Here is a 26246-nt window from a genome sequence, read left to right as displayed (position 1 = left end):
ACAGAAAATGCTGGAAAAACTCAGGTCTAACAGCAACAGAGCTCTGAAGAGTCATACGGACTCGAAAGGTTAACTTCTTTTCGCCACAGATGCTGTTAGACCTGAGTTTTTCCAGCATTTTCTGTTTTGTCTCCTCTAAGCTACTTGGTGACTGCTGCTGTCAGCAAATATGATGATCAGGCGAGGGCAGGGCCAGGCTCAGCTGCACACCCTTCCATGATCAAATATCATGCAGATGTTCACCAACCAGGATCACAGAAGAATCACAGGTGAGAAACTAGAGGAGCTAACTAAAGGTGTAGACACACAAATCTTTAAATTGGAGGGAATGCTGGTAGAAAAGAGCAAATAAAGTAAATGGGATTGTGTTCTATATATGGGCACTACAGAAAATGAGCAGTACTGAATTTGTACAAGTCATTAGCTTAACCACAATAGGTACTGTTTGTAGTACAAGTCACTATTAGGAGATGAAGGTGGAACACTATTGGAACACCATTTTAGGAATGGGTCAGAATCCTGGAACTCCCTACCTAACAGCATTGAGGGGGTACCTTCATGACAAACACTGCAGCAGTTTAAGAACCATCATTTTCTCAAGGGTAATACGCGTCAGCCCAGCGATGCCCACATCCAGTGATTGAATAAAAAAAGGCATGTGGGGTCATTGCAATACAGACAAATTCACAAATTTGGCTTCTCCTCCAATGGAAGCCCCTACCTGAAACAGTGAACCCATAATACATTTCAAAACGGAAATGAACAAAAACAATTTTTTTTTTTAATTAACAAGTTATGGGCAAAGGGTGAAGAAATAGGACAAAGTGGATGGATGTTTTGCAGAAAATGGATAGAGAGGCAGGTCAAATGGCCACCTCCCATGACTCTAACCTTTGATAAGCAAGTAGTTGGAATTTGAGTGTTATTAGAAGGCACACTTAATATGGAATTGGGCACACATTAGAAAAAGAAAATCAAAGGATACTGGGAAAGGGGATTATAGAGCAGGTTGCTCCAATCAAGCTATCAGGAGCACACTGGACATGGTGCACAATAATTTCTATGATTCTATGTTGCTTTAAGTCAGAGAACTTAACATTAGTAAATACAAAGGTTGCTCAGGGAGAGGGAATCTGAATCTGAGACCTGAGCAACATTTGCCTCAACTTGTGGTTGCAGAAAACATAAGATATTTAAAAAGCTGCAAGAGACTGTGTGCAAACAAATTAATAGTCAGATGGAATGAATACAAGAATAGGTCTGGTTTTCCATTCGTACATATGTGCCCAAACATTTGAAAATTTCGCTGGTCTAGAAAATATATCCTTGGTAAATTTTATAAAGTTGCTTTTTTAAGCAGTGATCACAACAGGAAACACGGTAGCTTGTTACGTTCACAGGTAATAAAGTCGGTCTGCCAATGCCAGACTGGGTTCTCGGTGAATACTCTGTCCCACTAAGAATGCTAGCTTGTGAGCATACTGGCAGGGGGCAGGCACGCGGATGACACCCTATAAAAGAGAGACAAAAAACAAAATTAGTTCATTTACAAAGATTTTATGCATTTTCAAGCACAAAACCTTAGGTTAAATTCAGCATTTAAGATGCAAATACATTAGTTTTGTTTTTTTGGATGAAATGCAGTCATGCCTTTATCACAAGAGGATTTGAGTAACGGAATAGTGGTGAAGTCTTGCTCAATTGTACAGGGCCTTGGTTAGACCGCACCTGGAGTACTGTGTGCAGTTATGGTCCCTTATCTAAGGGAGGATATTATTGCCATAGAGGGAGTACAACAAAGGTTCACCAGACTTGTTCCTGGGATGGCAGGACTGTCTTATGAAGAGAGATTGGGGAAACTGGGCCTGTATTCTCTAGAGTTTCGAAGCATGGGAGGTGATCTCATTGAAACCTACAAAATCTTGAGGGATAGACAGGCTAGATGCAGATAAGGTGTTTCCCTGGTTGGGGAGTCTAGAACCAGGGGGGACAGTTTTTAAATAAGCAGGAAGCCACTTAAGACCGAGATGAGATTTTTCTTTACTCAGAGGGTTGTGAACCTTTGAAATTCTCTACCCCAGAGGGCTGTGGAAGCAGCCATTGAGTATGTTTAAAGCTGAGATTGACAGATTTCTAAATACCAATGACAAATGGATATGGGGATAGTGTAGGAAAAAGCACTGAAGTGGATGATCAGCCATGATTGAATAGCAGAGCAGGCTCATGGGCTGAATGGCCTACTCCTGCATTCCTATGTTCTTTCTGAACTGCAGCATGATACCCCACCCCTTTAATCAACCACCTGAAGCAAGAGCAAACAATTCACTGTTTAAGACAAAGTAAGCAGAAATATAATAAACGTCTCAAACCACTATACAAAAAAGAAACTCATTTGGTTCCATTGCATCTTACTTGGATTTTTCAAATGACAATGTGGCCTAAATTAAGAAATGGCATTGATTAGATTCATCAGCCAAAGTTTGGTCATGTATACCAACTCACCCATCATAGCATCAGGCCAATGTTTTGGCCTTCAATCTGCCTAGGATATTACTTTGAGCACAAAAACTCAGGCCGGATTTTCCGGTCCAGTCAGTGGCTGACATAATGGTAGGCAGCACAGGATAATATCGCAGGAGCAAAAAAGTCAGTTTTCTATTGGCGTGAAAACAGGGAGTGCTGCAGACTTCAATAGTGGAGTGTGTTTCCTGCTTCACCATGTCAGGAACAAAATTTGAATACATTAGCATATCATGAATGCTCATTATCAAGGTATCTCGCTGGAATCATGCCCCCACACAGGATCAAAAGGCCACGCCAGTGTCTAATTACACTGGCCTGATACAGGATTGGACATACGCAACCTGAAGTACAGTTCGCCAGATGCACTTGTGACTTCAGGGTATGGTCGCCCACTTTGCATCATGCTGTGCTTGTGGGTCCTCCGGCTCTGTGCCAGGCTGCGCAGTCAGCAGCACATCGATTTCGGAGGGTTTTCACAAACAAGGCAATATTTACCAGGCTAGTGGTAAGCAGGGGGATGGGTTGAAGTGTGATGGAGGGCAAAGGCTTGATTGAGGCAGGGGAACGTGGGGAGGCAAGACAGAGGCAAGGGTACGGTCCAGAGGGCAAAGGCTTGGTTGGGGAAGGGTGCACACAGACATGACTGGAGGTGCGGTGGGGGAAGAGGAAAGCCCTTGTGGCCAGAATGACAAGAGAGCAGAGAAAGGAAGCACTTCAGTTTAGACAACTGAGATTGCAAAGATAAGTCTTTGTCCCAGTCTAGGGAGGGGGAGGGCATGTCAGTCATGCCCAGCATGGTGCGCGCAGGCATGGTCATCACCTCAAGCATGTTGGTCCCAGAGGTTGTGAGCATAGCACTGGGCCACAGATGGCAGAGTCACAGTTGGGGACGGGGCATCTGCAGCCTATAGATCGGGAACAGGTACTGTATGGGTGGGCACTAGGTCTCATGGGGTGGGGGTCCCTATACAGTAGGCCTCAAGATGCGGAGGGGTAAGGTCAACATGGGACATAGGAACATCCACCTCAAACAACTCAGGGGTAACCACCTCAATTATAAATGGGGACAAGGACTACAGGGGGGAGGACTTAGTTATTGGAGGGAGGGGCCCTTACATTATGCTTCTCCAGGATGAAGGTATTTGCACAGTCACATAGGAGTGGTCCGGTAGCAAAACCTGAGGGCCACCATCTTTCAAGCAGTAGGTATGTTGCACTAGAAAATGAAACTACGAAGCAACACAGCTCGGGAGGGTTCTTAGAGCTTCTAAGAGAATTTGATCAGTGCACGGGGCGGGGGTGGGGGGTGCCTTAAAGGGGCACCCATCTGAGGAAGAATGCACAGCTAAGGAATGTTAGCAGCATTTCATTAACTATAGAGGCAATCTGGAGCATTCATGTGAGATGAATCCCGATTAGTTCAAATCATTGATCTGCTTGAAATAAGCTCTTGTCCCAATCATGCTAATTCCCCAGAATGAAGTTGGCACCAGGACAAACCACAGACGCGGATTTGAAACAGCGCCTCCGAATCTTGCAGCGGGCAGGCTCAGGGTTGGGAATCCCTAGCACCACACACCCCAATGTTCTCATTCCCTCACTGAACATTAGCCCTTGTGTTTTCCAAAGGAGGAGATACTGAAGAGTGCCCCGAATGAGAAATCTAGTGCATGGAATAAATGCAGGACATCCAAGTGCGGAGGGGCAGCAAGCACACCAATACTATGTGCGCAGCCAAGGATTGTAGTGGTAAATATATGCCTAGACTCTAACCAAACACTTGAACTCTGTGACTCAATAGTCAGCGACAGAAAGAGGGCCTTTGGAGGCTGACGCTCACTCATCATTTTTGCATTGACCCTACAGAGAGGAGAACTAAGGAAGAAGAAAGATGCATTTAATGCTGCCTGCATCATCACATGCAGGCAGGAGGAAAGACAGAGAAGACTATGACGCCAGGCTCACCAAACAGGGAAGCTTCACCTTGATGAGCAAGGGGCAGCAGAGCACCCTCCGATCCCAGAGGACGCATGTTTTTTCTCCAGGTGAACGAGAGTGTGCCGTTGATGCCTCCACATGTCCAGGGATCTGGTGGCTCACAACTGCCACATTCTCCAGGAGTTGATGTCACGGGGACTGGGAGGATATCCATTGCCAGTGGCTGTCAAAGTCACCGCCGCTCTCAACTTCTATGTGAGTCACTCGTTCCAGGGCTCCACTGGAGACCTCCGTGGGATCTCACACGTCCACTGAAGTGCACACAGCTGGTGATGAACACCATTTTTGCCAAGGCCCACAATTATCTGCACTTCTCCAGAGATCAAGCTAGCCAGGCAGCCAGAGCTGGGCTTTGCTGCCATCTTGGAATTCCTACCAGGGTGCCATCCACTGCACTCATGTGGCTATATGAACTCTGTGGCAACAAGCAGTGCAATACATCAACAGGAAAGGGTTCCATTCGCTCAACACACAGCTCGTCTGCAACCAGAAACACATCATACAGGTTTGCTCCAGATCCCAGAAAGCTGCCATGATTCCTACATCTTGATTAGATCGTAGATCACGGGCATCTTCGAGGGACTACACAAGATCCAGGGTTGGCTTGGTAGCAAAGACTACCTACAAAGGACGTAGCTGATGTCACCTGTGCAGCACAAAAGCCATCTAAGGGAAGGTACGACGATGCTCATTCTACCACACAATTAATAGAGCAAACCATTGACATCTTGAAGATAGAATGCCAATGCCCCGACAAGTCTCACGGCGCACTCCAGTACACTTCTCCAGACAGTCTCACGGATCATTGTGGCTTGCTGCACCCTGCATAACCTGGCACTGCAAAGGGGGAGGGCTTGCCAGATGCCAAAATAAGAGAAGCTGCATGTCTCCTCCGATAAGGTTGACATTGAGAGGGCGGAGGCTGATAAGGGTGACAAAGCCGAGGCAGCAGGGCAAGAGGCTATAGCAAGTGGCATGCGTGCACGAGGTCCTCATAGCTACCAGATTCTAGGAGGATGATGAGTAGCAGTGATCATCCTCTCAGACAATTGCACTCCATGACGGGCCCACATCGCCACCAGCAGTGCAAGCCTTCTCATCTCACCCATTCTCTTCAATCCGACAGTGAGTAGTTACACACTAGGCTCACCATTCCTGATCATCTGAGGGGTGACAGAGCCTTGGGAGCACGTGTCCTCACCGAGATGATGCTCCGCCTGCAGAGGGGCGTTCCGGCAACACACGACAGAAGGTACTGCCTCTTCAAGCGTCTCTCCAGCAGCCTACAAGAGGCAGGAGTTGCACTGCAATCGTCAGTGTATTCATGACAGTGAGACATGCGTCTGGCAAAGCACCTCAAGGTGATGCATATCAAGATCATACTAGACGGTTCCTTTAACCGCAACACATCATATGGATGTCGCACTGCTGAGCTTGGCGAGTGTTTAGGTGAGGGTACGCGGAGCAGAACATATGGACTAGTATGACATCCCTTTTGACGATAGCCTTGTGGGCGCAATGCAGACAAGCCCAAAGAGGGGCATCCCGAACATTCACAGTGGAGGTGGAGGCAGCCTGCTGACCACTACACTGTTGTCTGTGATGACTTTGGCGAGCGCCCTCTGGAGGGTTGCAGCCCACTTTGGGTCTTCTGCTGAGGGGCAGGTGCTCTCGCACCCGCCCATGACTTGTGGAGCTGGAGATGATGGGGTCACAGGCAGTAGAGTGGGATCGGCTGGATGCTCCTAGAGTCATCTAGGCTCTCCCCAGGTGCCCAGCTACTGATTCTCATCCCTATGGATGCCCAGGGGCCTCTGGCTGACTCCTTGAGAAGGGGCACCTGGAGTGAGATCGAGGTGTCTTGGCGCCCTCTTGCATAGCCTACAGCAATGGAGTGCAGCTCCTGGTGCAGTTCAGGACCAATGTCCTGGACTAAGGTCTCCAAGGTCTTCCCTGCCATCCTGCCAGTGTTGACCTGTGTGCCGGCACGTCAGACTGAACGTGGACCGACTCCATCATATGTTGCAACCTGTGGAATGCATCAACAACCTTGCCTGATATTCCAGTGACTGTCGCTGCAGCTCCAACATCTGCGCTAAGACAGAGTCCATAGGCTCGTCATTTGACTTAGACTCAACAGAATCCTGGCCTCCAGCAATCCTGAGTGCCAGTGACCTTGGATGTTTTAGCCGCCGCCTGCTGTGGACCAGAAACTGCTGTGCTCACCAGATTGTGACCCTGAGCCTGCTCTAGATCTAAATCTCACTAAGGTGTGTCTCTGCACTGGTGGAGAGTGTGGATGAGCGTTGTGACAGGTCTTCCATTATTGTGTCCTCAAGATCCTTATCAGAAGAGTTAAGGGGCCTGGACAGGAAGGGCTGGCTCTCTGTGTCCCTGTGTCATAGGTAGAGGTACCTATAAAAGAGAAGAGAGATAATTAGTGCATGGCAGCAATGTACAAAACATCACACTGCACTCAGTCTTGCGGTGAAGGATCAGCTGGTGCAGGGTCCTCACTTAGGTGTGTGCCACCAGTCTCAATGTTGCCACAGGTAACAGTCCCAGTCCTCTCCGGCCAGTTATACTGCTTGTTCCTCATACTGGGTGAGGGCTCTGATCTCTGGCATGCCCCCGCCGGTTCGGGACATCTCCCTTTTAATATGGGCGAGCTTGGCCTGCATAAAGACAGATAGAGTGAGAGAGAGCATGAAGCATGCCAAGGCAGGTGATAAGGATATCGGCCTTGTGTGTATGTGCTGAGTGGAGCCCAAGTGGAGGTGTCAATTTGTGTGTAGGAGCGAGTGTGGTGATGTCCCTTGTGCTGGTAGTGTGCAAGTTCCCTGCAGAATGTCATCCTGTGAAAGCCTGAGGGGCTTGTGAGAATGTGGCAAGAGTGACGAGAAGGTTGACTTACCCTCACTGTGCAGATGAGATCATTCATCTGTTTGTGACATTTGATCCCAGCTCGCTTCCAAACAGAGTTGACACACCACCACAAACACTCCTACCAGGCCAGATTGGTGACTTGGGTGGCCTCCTCCACAAGGGTAGGGAAGGTCACAGCGGTCCTCAAAGGCATCCAGAGGTGATCCAGCGACACATCACTAAACTTAGGGTTGCATGTTTCTTTGGTTTGAGGACCATCTCTAACCTGGAGTAATCCTGGGCTGCAGTCAGCAAGAAAATGGATGCAAGTTTAAATATGGTGCCCAGGGCGAGGTTCCACTGAGGTTACGGTGGGGCGGGCGAATCAGAGTACTCCCACTGGCGATGTGACGCGTTTCCTGATGCATATTTAACGAGATGACAAGTGGACAATCGGGCCCGAAAACCCACCTTTGTGGCCAGTGGGGAGAACGCCGCTTTTCCCACCCACCACCACAGGAGGGGAAAATCCCACCCTCAGTCAAGGACAACCTTAATTTACTTTTTATTCAATTCTCAATTACATCCTCTGGTTCAACTTCCCTGGATTAGTTTGAAATATTGAAATGATTTAACCTCCACACACTTTGGGTTTGAATATGAATGTCTCCCTGCCCATTCCCTTTTGCACATTCAAACAAGCTTACTGCTCTTCCCAGTAAGCTCTAAATACATACATATTCCCAACAAATGTCAACTAAAGATATTTTGAGGGTTAGAGGTGATTGGTTAGGATTATGCCAGGACTTGAAATTAAAAACTGTACGACTAAATTTAAAAAAAAGTCCAAATAATTGAGAGAAAACACAGACTGCATTTCACGTGCCCCCTGCGGGATATGTTTTCAGCTGGGGGGGGCACGTAATAAAGGGTGGGTGCCCACCCCACCACCTTCACTCCCATTCCTATAATATGGGGGGAAGGGGGGGGGGGGGGTTTAGAGAAGCAGGATAAATCAAGGGTCATTTAGGCTCATTACCAAGTCAATTGGCCCCGATAATATGCTGCACAGGCTATAAAACAGTTTGAGTGGGCAAGAAGAGGGGGTCTGCTCCCTGTGCAGATTGGGGGCAAACCCCTCAAGATAGTACCCACCCTGCTCCATTAAACACACCCCACCCACCCACCCAAACTAAACAGTCCAAACCTCCTCTGCCCAAGATCCCAGACTTACCTGGTTCCAGGATCCATCAGCCTTTTTCCTGTTCCTGGTTGCAGTCAAGGCAGCGCCCAGTAATGGGTTCTTGGCACTGCTGAGACCGATGGAACTGCTCCTGAGGGCTGGATTTCCTCCTCAGTGAGAGGCGTTATGACTCAGGGCTGGTTGGCAAGGAGCAGGGTCCACTCCACACCAACTTTGCTTTTGCACTGTAACACTCTACCCCACAATGGATGGCGTATGGATGTTAAGCTTCGCATACCAAAAAAATTCAAACATTCAAGCTTCAAGTTCACTTTGTAGTAACTTTCAAGTGACAAACAAGTTAACTCCAGCCTCAAAAGTCTGGCAGCTGATGACTGAGAAACAATTTCTTTTTTAAGATGGGGGTTACTTTAAAACATTGGAACATTCAAGCCTCCAGCCTGGTCAGTTTTAGTAAATAAAAGCAGAGGTCATTTCACTCACCGGCCAATTGTAGTACATGTGGCACAGCTTGTAGGTTAGCCGCTGCATGTAATCTGGTTTCAAGTTGCTGCTGTCATACACTACGTTATAGTGCGTTGGTGTAACTGTACCAACTTTCACTGACTGGCTGACTATATAGAAATCATACCTGAAAAAAAGCACACATCTAAGAGTCTGATTTTTATTTGCAAAAAACTGGTCAACTAAAATCCTTTAATCTAAAATTATGCTTGAATCTTTAAAACTATACTTTACCATTCTGGTCTTGTGACATCTGTATCAATGACAGTGCCAGGAGGTGGGTTCTGTAATCTTCCACCAGATTGTGAAAAAAACCTTGCATTAACACGCTTCTTTACAACAATCACCGATAGCTTCGGACTGAAAAAGAAACATTCGCTAGATGTGCCAATAAAAACGGCAAAAAACACTTCTCATACTGCTTAGGCATTTGAGAATTTGCATAACTCACTTGTAGTCAGTGAGATATCTCAAACAATCTAGCAGCTGTGGAACTTCATAATTCACTACTGTGTTGAGCTGCCCATCACCAACTCCATCACGGTACACGATGATACGACCAGGTAGGCACTTATTGTATGCATGCCATGTCTTTAAAGCAGCTGAGGAAATCAAAATTTAACAAATTAAGTAGCATTACTGAACTTAATAGAAAACATCCCTTTGTAACTAATCCACAACCAATCTTGCCCTTTTACTGTGAACTAGGCACAAAAACTGATTTAACTCCCACACTGCATACCAGTGGAGAATCCAGAAATTTTCATTTAGGTGATCTTCAAGTTTGTGCCCAATGATCAGTTCAAATAATGTTAGTTACTGATGCAAGATTAAAGGTCTTTAGGTGCCCAGATTTGTTTCATCATTTTAGATCCTGCATTGTTTATTTATTTTTTTAATTCTTTCATGGGATGTGGTCATTGCTGGCAAGACCAACATTTATTGGCCATCCCTAATTGGCCTCGAAAAGGTAGTGCTGAGCTGCCTTCTTGAACCAATGCAGTCCATGTGGTGTAAGTACACCCACAGTGCTGTTAGGTCAGAATCCTGTACTCCTTTTCTAACGACAGCGAAGGAACGGCGATATAGCCCCAAATCAAAATAGTGTGGCTTGAAGGGAAATTTGCAGGTAGAGGTGCTTCTGTGCATCTGCTGCCCTTGTCCTCCTTGGTGGTATAGGTCACAGGTTTGGAAGGTGCTGTCGAAGGAGCCCTGTTGAGTTGCTGTAGTGCCTCTTGTAGATGGCACATACTGCTGCCACCATGCATCAATGGTGGAGAAAGTGAATGTTTAAGGTGGTGGATGGGATGCCAATCAAGCAGGCTGCTTTGCCCTGGTTGGTGTCAAGCTTCTTGAATGTTGTTAGAGCCGCACTTGGCTAGGCAAGCGGGGAGTATTCCATCACACTCCTGACTTGTATCTTGTAGATGGAGGACAGGCTTTGGGGAGTCAGACGGTGAGTTACTCGCCACAGAATTCCCAACCTCTGACCTGCTCTTATAACCACTGTATTTATATGGCTAGTCCAGTTCAGTTTCTGGTCAACGTTAACCCCCAGGGTGTTGATAGTGGGGGATTCAGTCATACTAATGCCATTGAATGACAAGGGGAGATAGATAGTCATTGCCTGGGACTTAAGTGGCAAGTGACATTTGTACCACATCAGCCCAAACCGGAATGGTTTACCAGGTCTTGCTGCACATGGTCACCGACAGCTTCAGTATCTGAGTCATCGCAAATGGTGAACATTGTGCAATCAGCAGCAAACATCCCCACTTCTGACCTGATGATGGAAGGTTAATCATTGATGAAGCAGCTGAAGATGGTTGGGCCTGGGACACTACCCTGAGAAACTCCTGCAGTGATGCCCTTGCACAGAGATGGCTGACCTCCAACGACCACAACTAACTTCCTTTGTGCTAGGTACGACTTCAACCAGCAGAGTTTTCACCCGATTCCCATGACTCCAGATTTGCTACAGCTCCTTGATGCCACACTCGGTCAAATGTTACCTTGATGTCAAGGGCAGTCACACTCATCTCACCTCTTGAACTCTGCTCTTTTGTCCATGTTTGGACCAAGGCTGTAATGAGGTCAGAAGCTGAGTAGCAAAACCCAAACTAAAGTGTCAATGAGATTATTGTAAGTATTGTATGATAGCACTGTCAATCTTCCATCAGAGTAAATTGGATTGACTGAAGACTGACATCTGAGATGTTGGGGGCCTCAAGAAGAGGCCGGGATGGATCATTCACTTGGCACTTCTGGCTGAAGATGGTTGCAAATGCTTCAGCCTCGTCTTTTGTATTGATGTGCTGAGCTCCTCCCTTCAGTGAGGGATGGGGATATATATGGGGCCTCTTCCTCCAGTTAGTTGTTTAATTGTCCACCACCATTCACAGCTGAATGTGGCAGGCCTGCACAGCTTCCAAGTGATCCATTGGTTGTGGGGTCGCTTAACTGTCAATTTCATGTTGCTTATGCTGATTGGCTTGCCATGTACTCCTGTGTTATAGTTTTACCCGGTTGACATCTCATTTTTAAGAATATCTGGTGCTGCTCCTGTCATGCCCTCGTCATTGATTTGGAAGTAACTCTCACGCTGACCCAGATTTTGCAGTCAACAGTAAAGGAATAGCACTCACCATTAATATGGGAGAAAGTTGTCCACAAAGATCCAGAGATCTCAGTGGCACACACTTTGCCTCTTCAAACACTGGCTTCTTTCTGGCACCAAGGGGACCTCCCAAGTGTCTGACAGAAGTGATGTCAACAAGCAGGGTAAGCAGACATAACATATTTCAGTATTCTCAAACAGCAAATCAGGAAGCAAAGAACAAAATCACCGAATCTTTTCACTTTAATTTTTTTTTAATGCAGATGACACAATAATAATTGTCCACCATGGGACTAAAGGTACAAAATAAAGTTTGAGAATTTAAAAATCTGGAATTTAAGGAGAAGTTTAACAGTCAACAAATGTAAAATTTGAGTATTTCTGAAGAAGTCATGCCAAAGCTTTACATCCTGCACTCATCAGGACAGGTGCAAGAATTCCAAATTTCAATGGGAGCAACAATTAATACTGCATGAGAAAAGGGTGCTGACTGGTTGGCAAGTCGGCTCTGATTGGTCAAGGAGTCGCTGTGGAAAATGCACCAGTGACCCCATCCTTTTGTTTAATTCAAAAAAGGTGCAATGCCTAGACATTGTTTCTGCCTGCAGAGGACAGGTCCCTGCGAATGAACACATGTAGCTTCTAGAAAGCATAAAGGAACTACATTGCAAGCTCAACTGATATTGGTTGCCAGTGTAATTCTTAACACATTCGGGATTTTTCAGCAAGCGCTGTCCAATCAAGGAATCACATCTAATGTTAAACATGATCTGAGTTATGCAAGCACAGGCTTGGTTGAGCAGTTATTGCAAAAAGCCTAAGGGATGTGCTGTTTGATACCATCCAACTGTCGGGACATACGGCTTATGTACCTGATATCGCACAGACACTGAAACTCAAGATGCATGTGTAGTAGGCAGAATGTCTTTATGATTTGGTGGCAGCATCCTGTTAGTGGAAAATACCACTAGTGTTGCTACTGCATACTAAATGTAAAATTGCTCTGAGGCTTTTTAAACATTATGAACTTAATACAGCTTTAGAACCCAGTTATACCTCGTTTAACATGATACAACTTTTAAGAGTTTTTACAGTGAGACAAAGAACATTAAAAGGGGAAGTTCTTGCCAGTTTAATGATTTCTAATTGATTGCAGTCTGAAAGGACTTCAACACACTCCAAATAAGCAGGCTCACTGACAGCAAACTTCTGGATTTGAATGTTTAATTGCTCATGTACAGACTCCACAATTTGCAGTTTCAGAGGAGGAATGATGACAAACGCTGACAATTTCACTCTTGCTATCTCAAAATCTGGGCCAAGAAGATCCTCTCAAGCTGATTGACTGCGCTTTGTAGATCTCATTCCCTAGTTTCTTTCAGCATCGTGCCACCCAAAAGTTATTAATCATGGGCCTATCAAGTCTGCAGAGGAATTCCATGCAAGTGACATCAAAGCATTATCACAGGGGGGTTTCTCCCTCATTGGCTGTCGTAGCTTCAGCAGAGTTGTCCCTGGGAGGTAAAAGCAAAATACTGCGGATGCTGGAAATCTGAAACAAAGACAAAAATTGCTGGAAAAACTCAGCAGGCCTGACAGCGTCTGTGAAGAAAAAGGCAGAGTTAACGTTTCAAGACCATGTGACTCTATCAGATCTGAAGAGTCACACGGTCTTGAAATGTTAACTCTGCCTTTTTCTTCACAGATGCTGTCAGGCCTGCTGAGTTTTTCCAGCAATTTTTGTCTTTGTCCCTGGGAGGAATTGGTGGATAATCCCACAATTCCTGCACCATACAAGCAAGCTGAAAAAAAAATGACATTTTTTGTCAAATTGCGATCACACTAAGCTCAGCTCCTTGACTTTTAGGAATGCAATGAGTCCGCATATTCTGGTGGTCTACGCTCAGAAAACTAACATGTCAAATTCACCTACACCTCTGGTCAAAAATTTTGAAATACATATCTTTAAATAAATGCAAACTTACCAACCTGTAGAAGTAGTTTATATATAATTTTGATGTTCCCAGGGGCCCATCATGAAAATATTCAACACAAGTCACTGTTCCCTTGCACATATTTCTGGCTCTTAAGTATACAACAGCTTTTATCCAATTATAACATGAACCTACCTTGTAAGCAAACTTTTAATCCATCTACAAGTTCTTGTCCACGCTCTTGCAGGATGCAGCGAGAAAACCACCTAGTCACAAGATCAATGAGTTGTTCATCCTAAAATCTTCAACTTGAAAACTTTGCAATGTAATCCTTCACACAGATTTCATCTAGCAATCAAGTTTATACCCGCATCTTTATAAACATTTGAAGAGCAGATATTAAAACACCTCAATTATAAAATAGCACACTAGATTCTCCAAATATACCAAAAACAAATACTCCAATTAAACCTTGGCTGCATCATTCTTCACCAAATCCTACTAGCCCAGCACTTCCACAGTTCTAGGCCTTTTTAGTTTTTAAAATGTGGACAACTCATTAGACAGTAACAAGGTCAATCAAACCAAAATTAAGTTTACTTATTCCTTGAGTAGAAAATCCTACTTATTACGGGAGAGCAGAGCAAAGCTCCGTCAACATTTCTGCAACTTCACAACATTTAAAATGTTGGTTGCTGCACCACCCACAATTTGTAGCTAGGCTGGATCCACAGAAACTGCGACAAGTCCTACAAAGAACAAATCTTGTCCTATAGTCAAGATAATTTACTAAGGAGCCAGGTCATTTTTGGGTCAGAGACCTCAGTGCTGTCCGTGTAAAAACTAGAGCATCGATGAAAATTGCATTAGATTGTTTAAGTACATGACTACTTATAGAATCCAGTCTTCAGGACTTGGCTTATTTAGAAGGTTCTCAATATTAATTTCAAGGTGCTGATCACATGGTCTTTCATCTGAAAGCATCAGGATAGATGAGGATACACTATGGAAATACACTGCACACTTAGTGTTATTTCCAAACTACTGTATTAAGTGCCCTGTCATTTACTATAGTTTTTTTAACAATCTTAAATAGGAGAGTTGGGGTGGGGGTGAAAGAGCAGAAAATGTGTGGTGGGGATAGAAGAAAGAGGGGGCAAACAAAGTGAAAAAAAACACTTCCCCCTCAAGGTTTGAATTGTGTTACAGATAAAAACCTTCCGGCTCCCCTCTATTCACTAAGAACGAAGCAGCTTCTTTCAAGGTTTACAAGAATGGTTCCAGGGATGAATAATTTGAGTTGTGAGAGGTTGGAGGGGTGAAGGCTAAGAGGAGATTTGACAGAGGTGCTCAAAATCATGAGGGGGCTGGATAGAGTAGATAGGGAGAAACTATTCCCATTCATAAAAGGATCGACAACAAGAGCGCACATATTTAAAGTGATTTGCAAAAGATGATGTGAGAAAAGAACTTTCACACAGTGAGTGGTTCACGTCTGGAATGCACTGCCGGGAAGTGTGGTGGAGGCAGCTTCAATCGAAGGCGGAGTTGTATTCGGCTCTGTGGGACTTGATCGGCCCAGACCTGGTAGAAGTGTACGAGAGTATGCTCCTGGCCGGCAGCATGTCAGAATCCATGAGGAAAGGCATCATCACCCTCATCTACAAGCACAAGGGGGAAAGGGAGGAAATTAGAAATTGGCGACCCATTTCACTGTTGAATATGGACTATAAGATTCTGTCCAAGGTCATCGCCAACCGGGTCAAATCCGCTCTGGAATTGGTGATTCACCCTGACCAGACCTGCTCTGTGCCAGGCAGGAAGATCTCTGACAGCCTGGCGCTGCTCAGGGATACGATTGCCTATGTACAGGACAGGGGTGTGGATACCTGCCTCATCAGCTTGGATCAGGAGAAGGCCTTTGACAGAATATCGCACACCTACATGGGGGATGTGCTCTCCAAAATGGGCTTTGGGGAGGGAATTCGAAATTGGATCCAACTGCTCTACACTAACATCAGTAGCGCAGTCTCAATCAATGGGTGGGAAACAGATAGCTTTCCGATTAAATCTGGAGTCAGGCAGGGCTGCCCTCTCTCGCCTGTCCTTTTTGTGTGCTGCATAGAACCCTTTGCCGAGTCCATCAGGAAGGATCCGGGCATAAGAGGAGTGACGATCCCAGGCAGTGGAGGCACTCAGGTAAAAGCCTCCCTGTACATGGACGACGTCGCCGTCTTCTGCTCGGATCCGCTGTCGGTGCGCAGACTGATGCACGTCTGCGACCAGTTCGAACTGGCCTCGGGAGCCAAGGTAAATCGTGGGAAGAGCGAGGCCATGTTCTTTGGGAACTGGGCTGACCGATCCTTTGTCCCCTTCACTGTCAGGGCTGACGGCCTGAAGGTGCTGGGGATATGGTTCGGAGGGACCGGGGCATGCGTTAGAAACTGGAAGGAGCGAGTGGCTATGGTGAAAAGGAAACTGGGCATGTGGGAGCGACGCTCCCTCTCCATTGCGGGTAAGAACCTGGTCATCAGGTGTGAGGTACTCTCGCTGTTGCTGTACGTGGCGCAGGTCTGGCCCATTCCACACTCCTGCGCGATGGCGATCACTCGAGCCATCTTCCGCTTTATCTGGAGGTCGAAAATGGATCGTGTCTGCAGGGACGCGATGTACAAGCCTCTAGATAAAGGGGGAAAAAACGTGCCCAACATCGCCCTCATACTGATGGCCACCTTTGTGTGTGGCTGCATCAAGCGGTGCGTAGACCCTCAGTACGCAAACACCAAGTGTCACTACGTGCTGAGGTTCTACCTGTCCCCGGTGTTGCGAAGGATGGGTCTGGCCACGCTGCCGCGGAACGCTCCAAGTAGTTGGACCGTGCCGTACCACCTGTCCCTGGTGGAAAAATTTATGCGGAAAAACACCTTTGACCACAAGTCCATCAGGCAGTGGTCAGCACGTAACGTCCTAGAGGCCCTAAGGGATAAGGAGAGGGTGGACCCTGTGGGATGGTTCCCCGAGCAGACTGTCAAAGTCATTTGGCAGAATGCCTCATCGCCAGAACTTTCCAACAAGCACCAAGACGTAGCTTGGCTGGTGGTGAGAAAGGCCCTCCCCGTCAGATCCTTCCTACACGCCAGGAGTCTCACCCCCTCTGCACGATGCCCTCGAGGTGGCTGTGGTGGGGAAGAGACCGTTGTTCACCTCCTTGTGGATTGTGCCTTTGCAAAGAAAGTCTGGAGAGAGATGCAGTGGTTGCTGTCGAGGTTCATCCCGAGCAGTTCTGTGACACAGGACTCTGTGCTCTACGGGCTGTTCCCAGGGACACACACCGAGACAAACATCGACTGCAGCTGGAGGATCATCAACTCGGTGAAAGAGGCGCTTTGGTCTGCCCGAAACTTGTTGGTCTTCCAGCACAAAGAGTTGTCCCCGACCGATTGTTGCGGACTGGCACAATCCAAAGTCCAGGACTACGTGCTGAGGGACGCACTAAAGCTTGGGGCAGCTGCCGCCAAGGCGCAATGGGGAAGGGTCGCTGTCTAAGACCTTTCTACCACAGCGCACCGAGAGACTGGGAACTGTTTAGAGCCCCTCGGGCTGTACAGATCAAAATGAAAGGCTGTAAATGATTGTAATATTGTTTGTACTGATGCACCTGGTGATACATTTTGTAAAAGTTTAACCTGGATTGTACCCTTGTAATGCTGTTTTTGAAATGGTTTTGAATGTGATTGAAGATTTTTTATGAATAAAGTATATTTTTACAAAAAAAAAAAAAAGCTTCAATCGAAGCATTCAAGCAGGCATTCGCTTCTCGGCCTTTTGGCTAAGATCAAGTGTTGCAGGGGCGACACCATGGTCCTGCCAAGGCAAGGTCGGGATGGAAGGGCTATAACCAATCGCAATCGAAATCCATACCGTGGGTTACCTATCACCGTCCGAGTCACGGTGAACCACAGCGAAGGAGGATCACCTATGGATCGGGGCTTCTTCGCCAGGAGGATCCTGTTGAAGGCGTGCGGCTTCGAAGCTCCGGAGATCTTCACCCTGCATGACTCCCGCAAAGGTGGTTATTTTGACGTGACGTTCAAGCGGGTGGCAGACTGCGTCCAGCTCCTGAGGGTGTTCGAGGAGAAGAGAGACCTGCCGGAGATGAAGATCCTGACGGCGGAGCCGCACTTTTCTCTGCCGTTGCAACGGGAACGTGTGGTGATGGTGCATGTGTACAACCCCTTCGTCCCTGTCGCCGACGTGGTCACCTTCCTCACCAGGTACTTCGATAAGGTGGGGAGCGGCACCGAGATTCGAGACGACTTGGGGATCTGGACAGGCAAACGCCTGTTTAAGGTCACGCTAAAGACCGATGGTAAGGGAGCCATTTTCCACCCTCCTTCCAGTTTCGCTATCGGGGGAAACCGTGGCTACCTGGTCTACGCTGGGCAACCCAAGCATTGTCGCTCATGCGGCAAGGCTGGTCATGTGGCGGCCAACTGCAGCGCCTCCCTCTGCAAGATCTGCAAACAGGAAGGGCACCAGACAAAAGACTGCAAACAGGCCAAGTGCTGCAACCTGTGTGGCGAGGCAGGTCACCTCTACAGGACCTGCCCCAAACGCTGCCGTACTTACGCACAGGCAGCCAAAGCCGACCAGGGGGAAGCAGAAGAAATGTTTCGTGTCACTCCAACCACCAAGGCCCCCAGGGAGCTCAACGGGACAAAGGAGGACACAGAGAGAGACAAGGTGGAGAAAGAGATTGAGGCAACAGAGAGCCAATCAGCAGCACTACCCCCTGTACCTCCCAGTCCTCAGGACAGCGAATCAATGGAGGAGGAGGCAGCAGTGGAAAAGCAGCAGGGGGAGTGGCGGACGGTGAAGAACAAGAAAAGTAAGAAGGAGCGAAGAAGAAGCAAAGGCATTTCCCAGAGAAGCGGCAAGAGGCGTCTCCCATCCGACACGGATGACAAGGGCAGCAGCTCTTCGGATGATGAAGTGCCAGGGCGGCACCGACAGAAGAGGCGGCAAAGCTCCAGGGCGTTGGAGGACGAGACACCCGAGCTCCAGAAAATTGGAGACAACAAGGAGACCAGCGCACCCCAACTTTGAGTGCAACCTGAGGAGGCCAGTGCACCACAGCCCCTGGAATCTGGGAGCAGTGAGGCAATCATCGCACCCCAGCTCCAGGAAGCCGGGAACAGCAACACCCCAGAGGGGGTGAGTTTTGGAGAAGCTTCTCCAGCAAAGGTCATCTCAAAACCCACTCTCTACGTGAACCTCCAGATGCCACCGGAGCAGAACACGGCCAAGGAGATCTACCTCAGCCCATCCAAAGTGAAGGAATTTGAGCTCACTACGGGTATGAAGGAGCAGACTAAAGGTCTGGGACTCTCAGAGACAGTGGGTTTGGTAGGAGAATAAATGCTTTAAAATGGGTTTAAAGATTGTATCCATAAATGTGCGTAGCATTAAATCTACTACGCGATGTGTTGCGACCTTGGACTACCTAGCCAAGGTCAAAGCTGACCTGTTGTTTCTGCAGGAGTGTGCGATACCGCACCTCAGCTCCTACAGGCAATGGTCACGATGGTGGTCCCATGGGCCATCGATCTGGTCGGGCGGAAACAACTCTCGTTCCTCCGGCCTGGGTATTCTGCTGCGGGGAGGCAACTTCACCGTCTCCGAGGTCAAGGAGGTGGTGGGCGGGCAACTCCTCGTAGCAGACGTAATGTACAAGAACGCTCCACTCCGGTTAATTAACGTGTATGGCCCGGCACAAGGGGCTGAGCGGCTGGAGGTTTTTCAGCAGCTCCCGCTGCTGCTGGCGACCTCCAGGCCGGTCATTCTGGGCGGTGACTTCAACTGCATCATCGATGCGGCTGGACAATCCGGCAGGGCCGGCAGCAGATTGGACGCTACGTCCAGATCCCTGATGGAAACAGTTAAGAATGCCAAGCTGCACGACGTCTTCAGCAACCCTGCAGACGGAGCGCAGCGTAGATACACCTGGTCGCGGCCAGACGGGTCCATTCGTTCCAGGATAGACTTCCTGTTTGTGTCCCGTGCATTCACAGTCAGATCCACCAAGGTCAAGCCGGTGTTCTTCTCTGACACTGCCTCCTACGGGCGGACTGCCACTTGGAGAAGGACCTGAGGGTGGGCAGGGGGGCATGGAAGCTAAATGTGCAACTGCTGACCCCAGAGAACATTGAGGAGCTCAAGAGGGATTACAAAGGTTGGAGAACCGTGAAACCCCTCTTTGAGTCCCTGACACACTGGTGGGAAGCGATCAAGGGAAGCATCAAGAGGTTTTTCATCCTCAAAGGCACCCAGAAAGCTAGAAAGGAACAGAGGGAAATGTCCCGACTCCAGAAAAAGATGCAGAATCTGCTCCGGCTGCAGTCGATGGGGGTCGATGTCAAGGAGGAGCTCCAAGAGGTGAAGGGCCAGCAAGCCTCGCACTTTGCCTCGGAGGCCTCCAAGATCATCTTCCGTTCCAGAGTCCGCTCCGTGGAGCAGGATGAGACGTGCTCACGTTTCTTCTTCCAAAAGGTACACAGAGAGCGCTCTGTGATCAGCAGCCTGAAGGAAGAAGACGGCTCAGTAAAGTCATCACGGTCCGACATTCTGAGGATCAGCAAATCCTTTTATGCCGGATTGTATGACGTGAAGCCCACGGATAGCACGGCCTCCCAGTCCTTCCTGTCCTCTATCACGGAGGTCTTAGACCACAGTACGCGGGAGAGCCTGGACAAACCGCTAACTCCTGATGAACTGACTAAGGCCCTTGAGTCCTTCGAGAAGAGTAAAACTCCCGGAAGCGACGGCTTGCCGGCGGAGTTGTATTCGGCTCTGTGGGACTTGATCGGCCCAGACCTGCTAGGAGTGTACGAGAGTATGCTCCTGGCCGGTAGTATGTCAGAATCCATGAGGAAAGGCATCATCACCCTCATCTACAAGCACAAGGGGGAAAGGGAGGAAATTAGAAATTGGCGACCCATTTCACTGTTGAATGTGGACTATAAGACTTGACCACAAGTCCATCAGGCAGTGGTCAGCACGTAACGTCCTAGAGGCCCTGAGGGAAAAGGAGAGGGTGGACCCTGTGGGATGGTTCCCCGAGCAGACTGTCAAAGTCATTTGGCAGAATGCCTCATCGCCAGAACTTTCCAACAAGCACCAAGACGTAGCTTGGCTGGTGGTGAGAAAGGCCCTCCCCGTCAGATCCTTCCTACACGCCAGGAGGCTCACCCCCTCTGCACGTTGCCCTCGAGGTGGCTGTGGTGGGGAAGAGACCGTTGTTCACCTCCTTGTGGATTGTGCCTTTGCAAAGAAAGTCTGGAGAGAGATGCAGTGGTTGCTGTCGAGGTTCATCCCGAGCAGTTCTGTGACACAGGACTCTGTGCTCTACGGGCTGTTCCCAGGAACACACACCGAGACAAACATCAACTGCAGCTGGAGGATCATCAACTCGGTGAAAGACGCGCTTTGGTCTGCCCGAAACTTGTTGGTCTTCCAGCACAAAGAGTTGTCCCCGACCGATTGTTGCGGACTGGCACAATCCAAAGTCCAGGACTACGTGCTGAGGGACGCACTAAAGCTTGGGGCAGCTGCCGCAAAGGCGCAATGGGGAAGGGTCGCTGTCTAAGACCTTTCTACCACAGCGCACCGAGAGACTGGGAACTGTTTAGAGCCCCTCGGGCTGTACAGATCAAAATGAAAGGCTGTAAATGATTGTAATACCGTTCGTACTGATGCACCTGGTGATACATTTTGTAAAAGTTTAACCTGGATTGTACCCTTGTAATGTTGTTTTTGAAATGGTTTGGAATGTGATTGAAGATATTTTATGAATAAAGTATATTTTTACAAAAAAAAAAAAAAAAAAAATTCAAGCAGGCATTAGAATAGAAACAATGTGCAGGGGTACGGGAAAAAAAGCAGGAGAATGGCACTAAGTCATAATACTCATTCGGAGAGCCGGTGCAGACACGATGGGCCAAATGGCCTCCTTCTGCACTGTAATAACTCTGCGATTCTGTGAAAAAGCAATGTTATAAGTTTCTGAAAATGTGGAAACTCAATTCAATTTCAAACTAAAGATTAGGAGCAAACTATCAAATTTTATATGGAGAGAAATATTTTAAATGTTTTGATATACAGGTATCCTAATTATTTACAGCTTCGGAAGGGTATCTTCCAACTGGAGCTTACCTTGTTATTGATTGATTAAGACTGGCTACAAATCCCGCTATAGACTTTCTCCCAGCAGCGTTATCATGGTAACAATCTATTCCAACCACCATAAGCTGTTTGAGCTGTAAAAAATTCACTAAGTTAAAATGTCACCCATGCTTTAAGATACAATAAAATCAAAATCAGCTACTTGTGCAGATTTTCCCAAATCCTCAAGTGAGCTTAATTTCACAATGACACATTAAGATTTTAATTCACCACGTCTAGTTTCTAGTTCAGTACCAAAGCCACAATGCCTTTCTGATCCGCTGTAACCACTTTGCTTTGCACTATTAGTGAGAGCCAATTTGTACACTATTCCTTGTTTTGAATACACAGTACAGGAGGGCTGAGACAGTTCAGCAGCAGTCTCCTCTGCTGTGATACAGAAAACGAGTCTTTGATATTTAAGGTTGTATTCTCTCCCCGGCATTTAATTAGCCATAAAAACGTCCAAAGAAACATTTTATTTTGCAATACAGAAAACATGTGGATTTTCATTCAAGTGCAAATACTTACTGGTATCTCAACACTCCACAGTTCACCACCCATTTTACAATTTATTTGTAAAGCAATTTTTGTAGCAATAGCCATCAATGCCTGTGGCTTACTCAAAGTGCGGGCGACGACACACTGACTCGGGGTAGGGCATTCAACACACAAGTATTTCTTGATTGTATCATATTTGTCTTTGCGGTTAGATGGAAGGACACAAACAACCTGGTGAGGGGATGAAAGTTAATTTGAACACAGAATTACCACTTTAATGCAGTTTATTTTTCTTCATAAGCCTATCACTGCAATGGATGCTTTCCATCTCATCCAATCTCTTCAATTTTATGAAGTACCAATAATGCCATTTTTCCTCTTTTGAAAGGCTAACCTAGAGATGCTTTATGCAGGAGACCAAGTTACTGACAAATAATTGGGAGCTTCCTGCTCCCACTTCCCACCAGCCCACTTCCTTCATCAAAATCCTTCTAAAACCTCGAGCATATCTATTAGAACTCCTCCAAACCTTCACTACTCTCACAAAGAGACTCCATTGCTCAGAGTTCTGTTAACTAAAGCCACGGGATAATGTTAGGGAACCATGTTGGCACCAATTTCATGTAATTCCTAAAGATCAATGCCCAAAATTAGCCAATATTGTTCAACTATAGCCCAACCAATGATTTGGACAAGTTTAGCATTGCTACTGGTTGTGTACTTGATACTTTTATTCACAATCTAGGATTCTATAGACATAATTCTTCTGTGCTATTAAGTTGCCCCCGCCCACTTTTACAGATTTTGGATTTTTCACCTTTTCAAAAAGATTACCTGGCTCCAAAAGGAATAAATTCTGTTCTGCCATTTTAACTCCCACACATACACAATTGCAAGCTTAACTTTAATCAGAGATAAGTAACACTGGATTAAAATCTCTTTAAACTAATAAATAAATATGCCCCCTTACAATTCTTGTAGACTGAGTAACATTAGACTGCAATGCCTTCAAAAATGCCTCACTGCGATCTTCCACCTCAATCCTGCAATTAAAAATGCTAATTTTAGAACAGCAATAAAACAAGATGTTTTTTGGAGTGACCAGATCAAATTGACAATGTATAACATAACCCCATCAAATGTAGCCCCATCATAACCCCATCAAATGTAGCCCCATCATAACCCCATCAAATGTAGCCCCATCATAACCCCATCAAATGTAGCCCCATCATAACCCCATCAAATGTAGCCACAGAAAGTGGTCAGGGCTGGAACCTACCCAGGTAAAATTTCCTCCATTTCCATCAATGTCCCAAAATAATCACAATACAATAGCAACTTGCCAATTCAAAATAGATACTCAGAGCTGCAAAGTACCCAGCAAGATTAAGTTAGCAATAACAGAAAAGGCTGGAAATATTCAGGTCAGGGAACATCTGTGGAGAGAAAGAGTGAATGTTTCAAGTTAATTTCTCTGACACAGCTACACGCACCCACCCATGTGGAATATACTCCATCATGCTCCTGACTTGTAAATGGGGAGTCAGGTGAGCCATTCATCACAAAATACCTCATCTTTGAACTGGTCACCCAACCGTGGCATTTATGGGACTGTTCTGGTCAAGTTTCTGATCCCTAAGATCGCGATGGCAGAAAGTTGATGGTGGGAATGTGATTAAAAATTAACAGGAGGTTAGACTCACTCTGGTTGGAGATCGTCTTTGTCTGATATTTGTGGCACAAATATTACTTGCAATATGCCAGCTCAAGCCTGGATAATGTTGTACAGGGCCTGCTGCCCATGGTCATGGACAGTTAGTATCTGAGGAATTGCAAACGGAGTAGACATCAATGAGGAAGAAAATTGGGCACGGTACAAAATGGCCCCATCCATAATCTCCACTCTTCTGTAAGACCTGAACTCTTTATCCACAGATGGTATCAAGAATGAGTGACTGCTGCTCAGCTTGCTGCTCGTCAGCTTTCTCCAAAAACCATCTGATTGATGTCCTTTGGTTCATGCCAGACTGTCTCACACTGACTGCAGGATGTTAATCTTTCTTCACTGGAGTAGGGAATCGATGTTAGGCCCAAAGCAAGATTTACAGGACAGTCACTGTGAATTAACTCCATGTTACTAATTATGTAATTTCTCCCACAATGAATCAGGGACTGGAGACCACTTCATTAAAACTCCAGTCTTGTGAGTGAAGGGATTGAGAAAACAATTACATTAAAAAGGGAAGGATATGGCTTTTCCATTAGAGAAACTATTATTCACAGCCCACCTCTGTTTGCAACTTGGAGCTGTCTTAGGCACAAACTAAACTTCGTCAACATTTAAGTTTTTCTCAATGCAACAGTATATATGTGTCCAGCATGCCTTAAATTAAGCCAAAGAGATCCAAGTTTTTCAATCAATTCGGTTTGCTAGGATGTGGTATTGATGAAGGCATTGAAAGGCATGAATCTTCCAAAGTTAATCTATGAGGAGGTTTCCCTCTTCTTTGGGCCTCCTCTCCTGGCATGAAGTGTCCTCCTGTCCATAGTTCAGATTTCAGTGATGCAGAACAGGCACTTATGGGCAACCATTATATTTTATTGCCGGTATAAATAAAGGTTTTTACTTGTATATTTTCATTTTAGATTGTGTTTTTTTTTCAAAACTGTTGATAACCAAAATACACCATGCTCCCACATTCACAAGGGGAACTGATTGGGCACAGAGGGGAACTATTTCCACCAGCTGGGGAATCTAGGAATAGTGGGGAAATCAGCCTAAAATTAGGAGCAGGCCTCTTAGCACCGTGGCCAGGTAACACCTTTACAGGGAACAGGTGGCAGAAGTTTAGAACTCGTCAGCAAATGGCTGTCGATGATGGATTTAAAATTAATTGACCTGAGATTAATAGATTTTCTTTAACCAAAAGATGAGCTATGAGGCAAAGACAGGTATAAAGTTAGGTCACAGGTCAGCCATAATCTCACTGAATGGAGCAATAGGCTCAAAGAGCCAAATAGCCAATTTCTGTTCCTATGTTCCTAAAGTTGACAGGAATATTTATGGTATCTCATGTGCATTACCCAACATAATTAGACTAATGGTGGAATAGTGTGAACTATACCTAGTATTGTTGAATACTTACATTAATGGCTTCTCCATCCTAATGCCCATTGCATTTACTACTTTGCCTAGAGTTTGGAAGAGGCTCCTAGCTACATCAGCATTCCTTCGGGTGAAAACCAACACCCAATTCTCCAGTGGAATAGGATTAATCAGGTAAGCACCTCTGGTTTCTCTGGACCACTCTGCTGCTTGAGGATTATAGTCAAACTGAAAAGCAATTGGACCCATGCATTGAAAATGTAGACAAAGCATAAAGTGCAATTAAACATACACACAAATTGTTTTTTTATAATGCATACCTATTCTAGAGAGATCTTTAGTTTTTTCCTTCTCCATATTGAATTAAGAAAAATTGCCAGCATACAACAGTTACAGTAAGGCAAAGCAACAGTTTTGAGAATTTACTTTCACACATGCTAAATTGTGCAATTATTAATGACATCAGTTCACAAAATCAAATCCCATCCATGCAATGTAGTTTGGTGCTTGCACTAGCGGTGCTGCTGTTTCTGTGTGTGAATAGAAACTTTCTTTTTAAAGCACTGAAACCAGAGTCAAGAGTTTTGTTGTGTACCACTTGTCATCATATCCCCAGCCACCAATAGCCACATGGAAATAAATAGATTTATGAAACTCTAGCATTAACTAGCACAGCCCCAGTCTAGTTTGGGAATTGGACGTATACCTGATAAGGAAACATGTTCATTTAGAAGAGCAGAGGATTGGCACAAATTGGATAGCTCTAACAGCTGG

The 26246-nt window shown here is 46.3% G+C and overlaps 1 protein-coding gene across 1 annotated transcript in view; it reads right to left on the bottom strand.

Annotated features, from left to right (window-relative positions):
- Positions 1-608: 608 nt before the first annotated feature.
- The window catches only part of piwil1 (piwi-like RNA-mediated gene silencing 1), a 50788-nt gene continuing 25150 nt past the window's right edge, over positions 609-26246 (bottom strand). The window contains exons 11-19 of the mRNA XM_078554670.1: positions 25513-25700; positions 23337-23409; positions 22397-22597; positions 21857-21960; positions 13841-13911; positions 9546-9696; positions 9329-9454; positions 9074-9221; positions 609-1511 (exon numbers count right to left, since the gene is read on the bottom strand). Of these exons, the coding sequence (XP_078410796.1) occupies positions 1395-1511; positions 9074-9221; positions 9329-9454; positions 9546-9696; positions 13841-13911; positions 21857-21960; positions 22397-22597; positions 23337-23409; positions 25513-25700 (1179 nt within the window). The 3' untranslated portion in view covers positions 609-1394. The remainder of the gene's footprint in view (positions 1512-9073; positions 9222-9328; positions 9455-9545; positions 9697-13840; positions 13912-21856; positions 21961-22396; positions 22598-23336; positions 23410-25512; positions 25701-26246) is intronic.

Source organism: Cetorhinus maximus, chromosome 12 (assembly GCF_964194155.1).
Source record: "Cetorhinus maximus chromosome 12, sCetMax3.hap1.1, whole genome shotgun sequence".
Taxonomy (NCBI): domain Eukaryota; kingdom Metazoa; phylum Chordata; class Chondrichthyes; order Lamniformes; family Cetorhinidae; genus Cetorhinus; species Cetorhinus maximus.
This window is presented reverse-complemented; position numbering and strand designations above follow the sequence as displayed.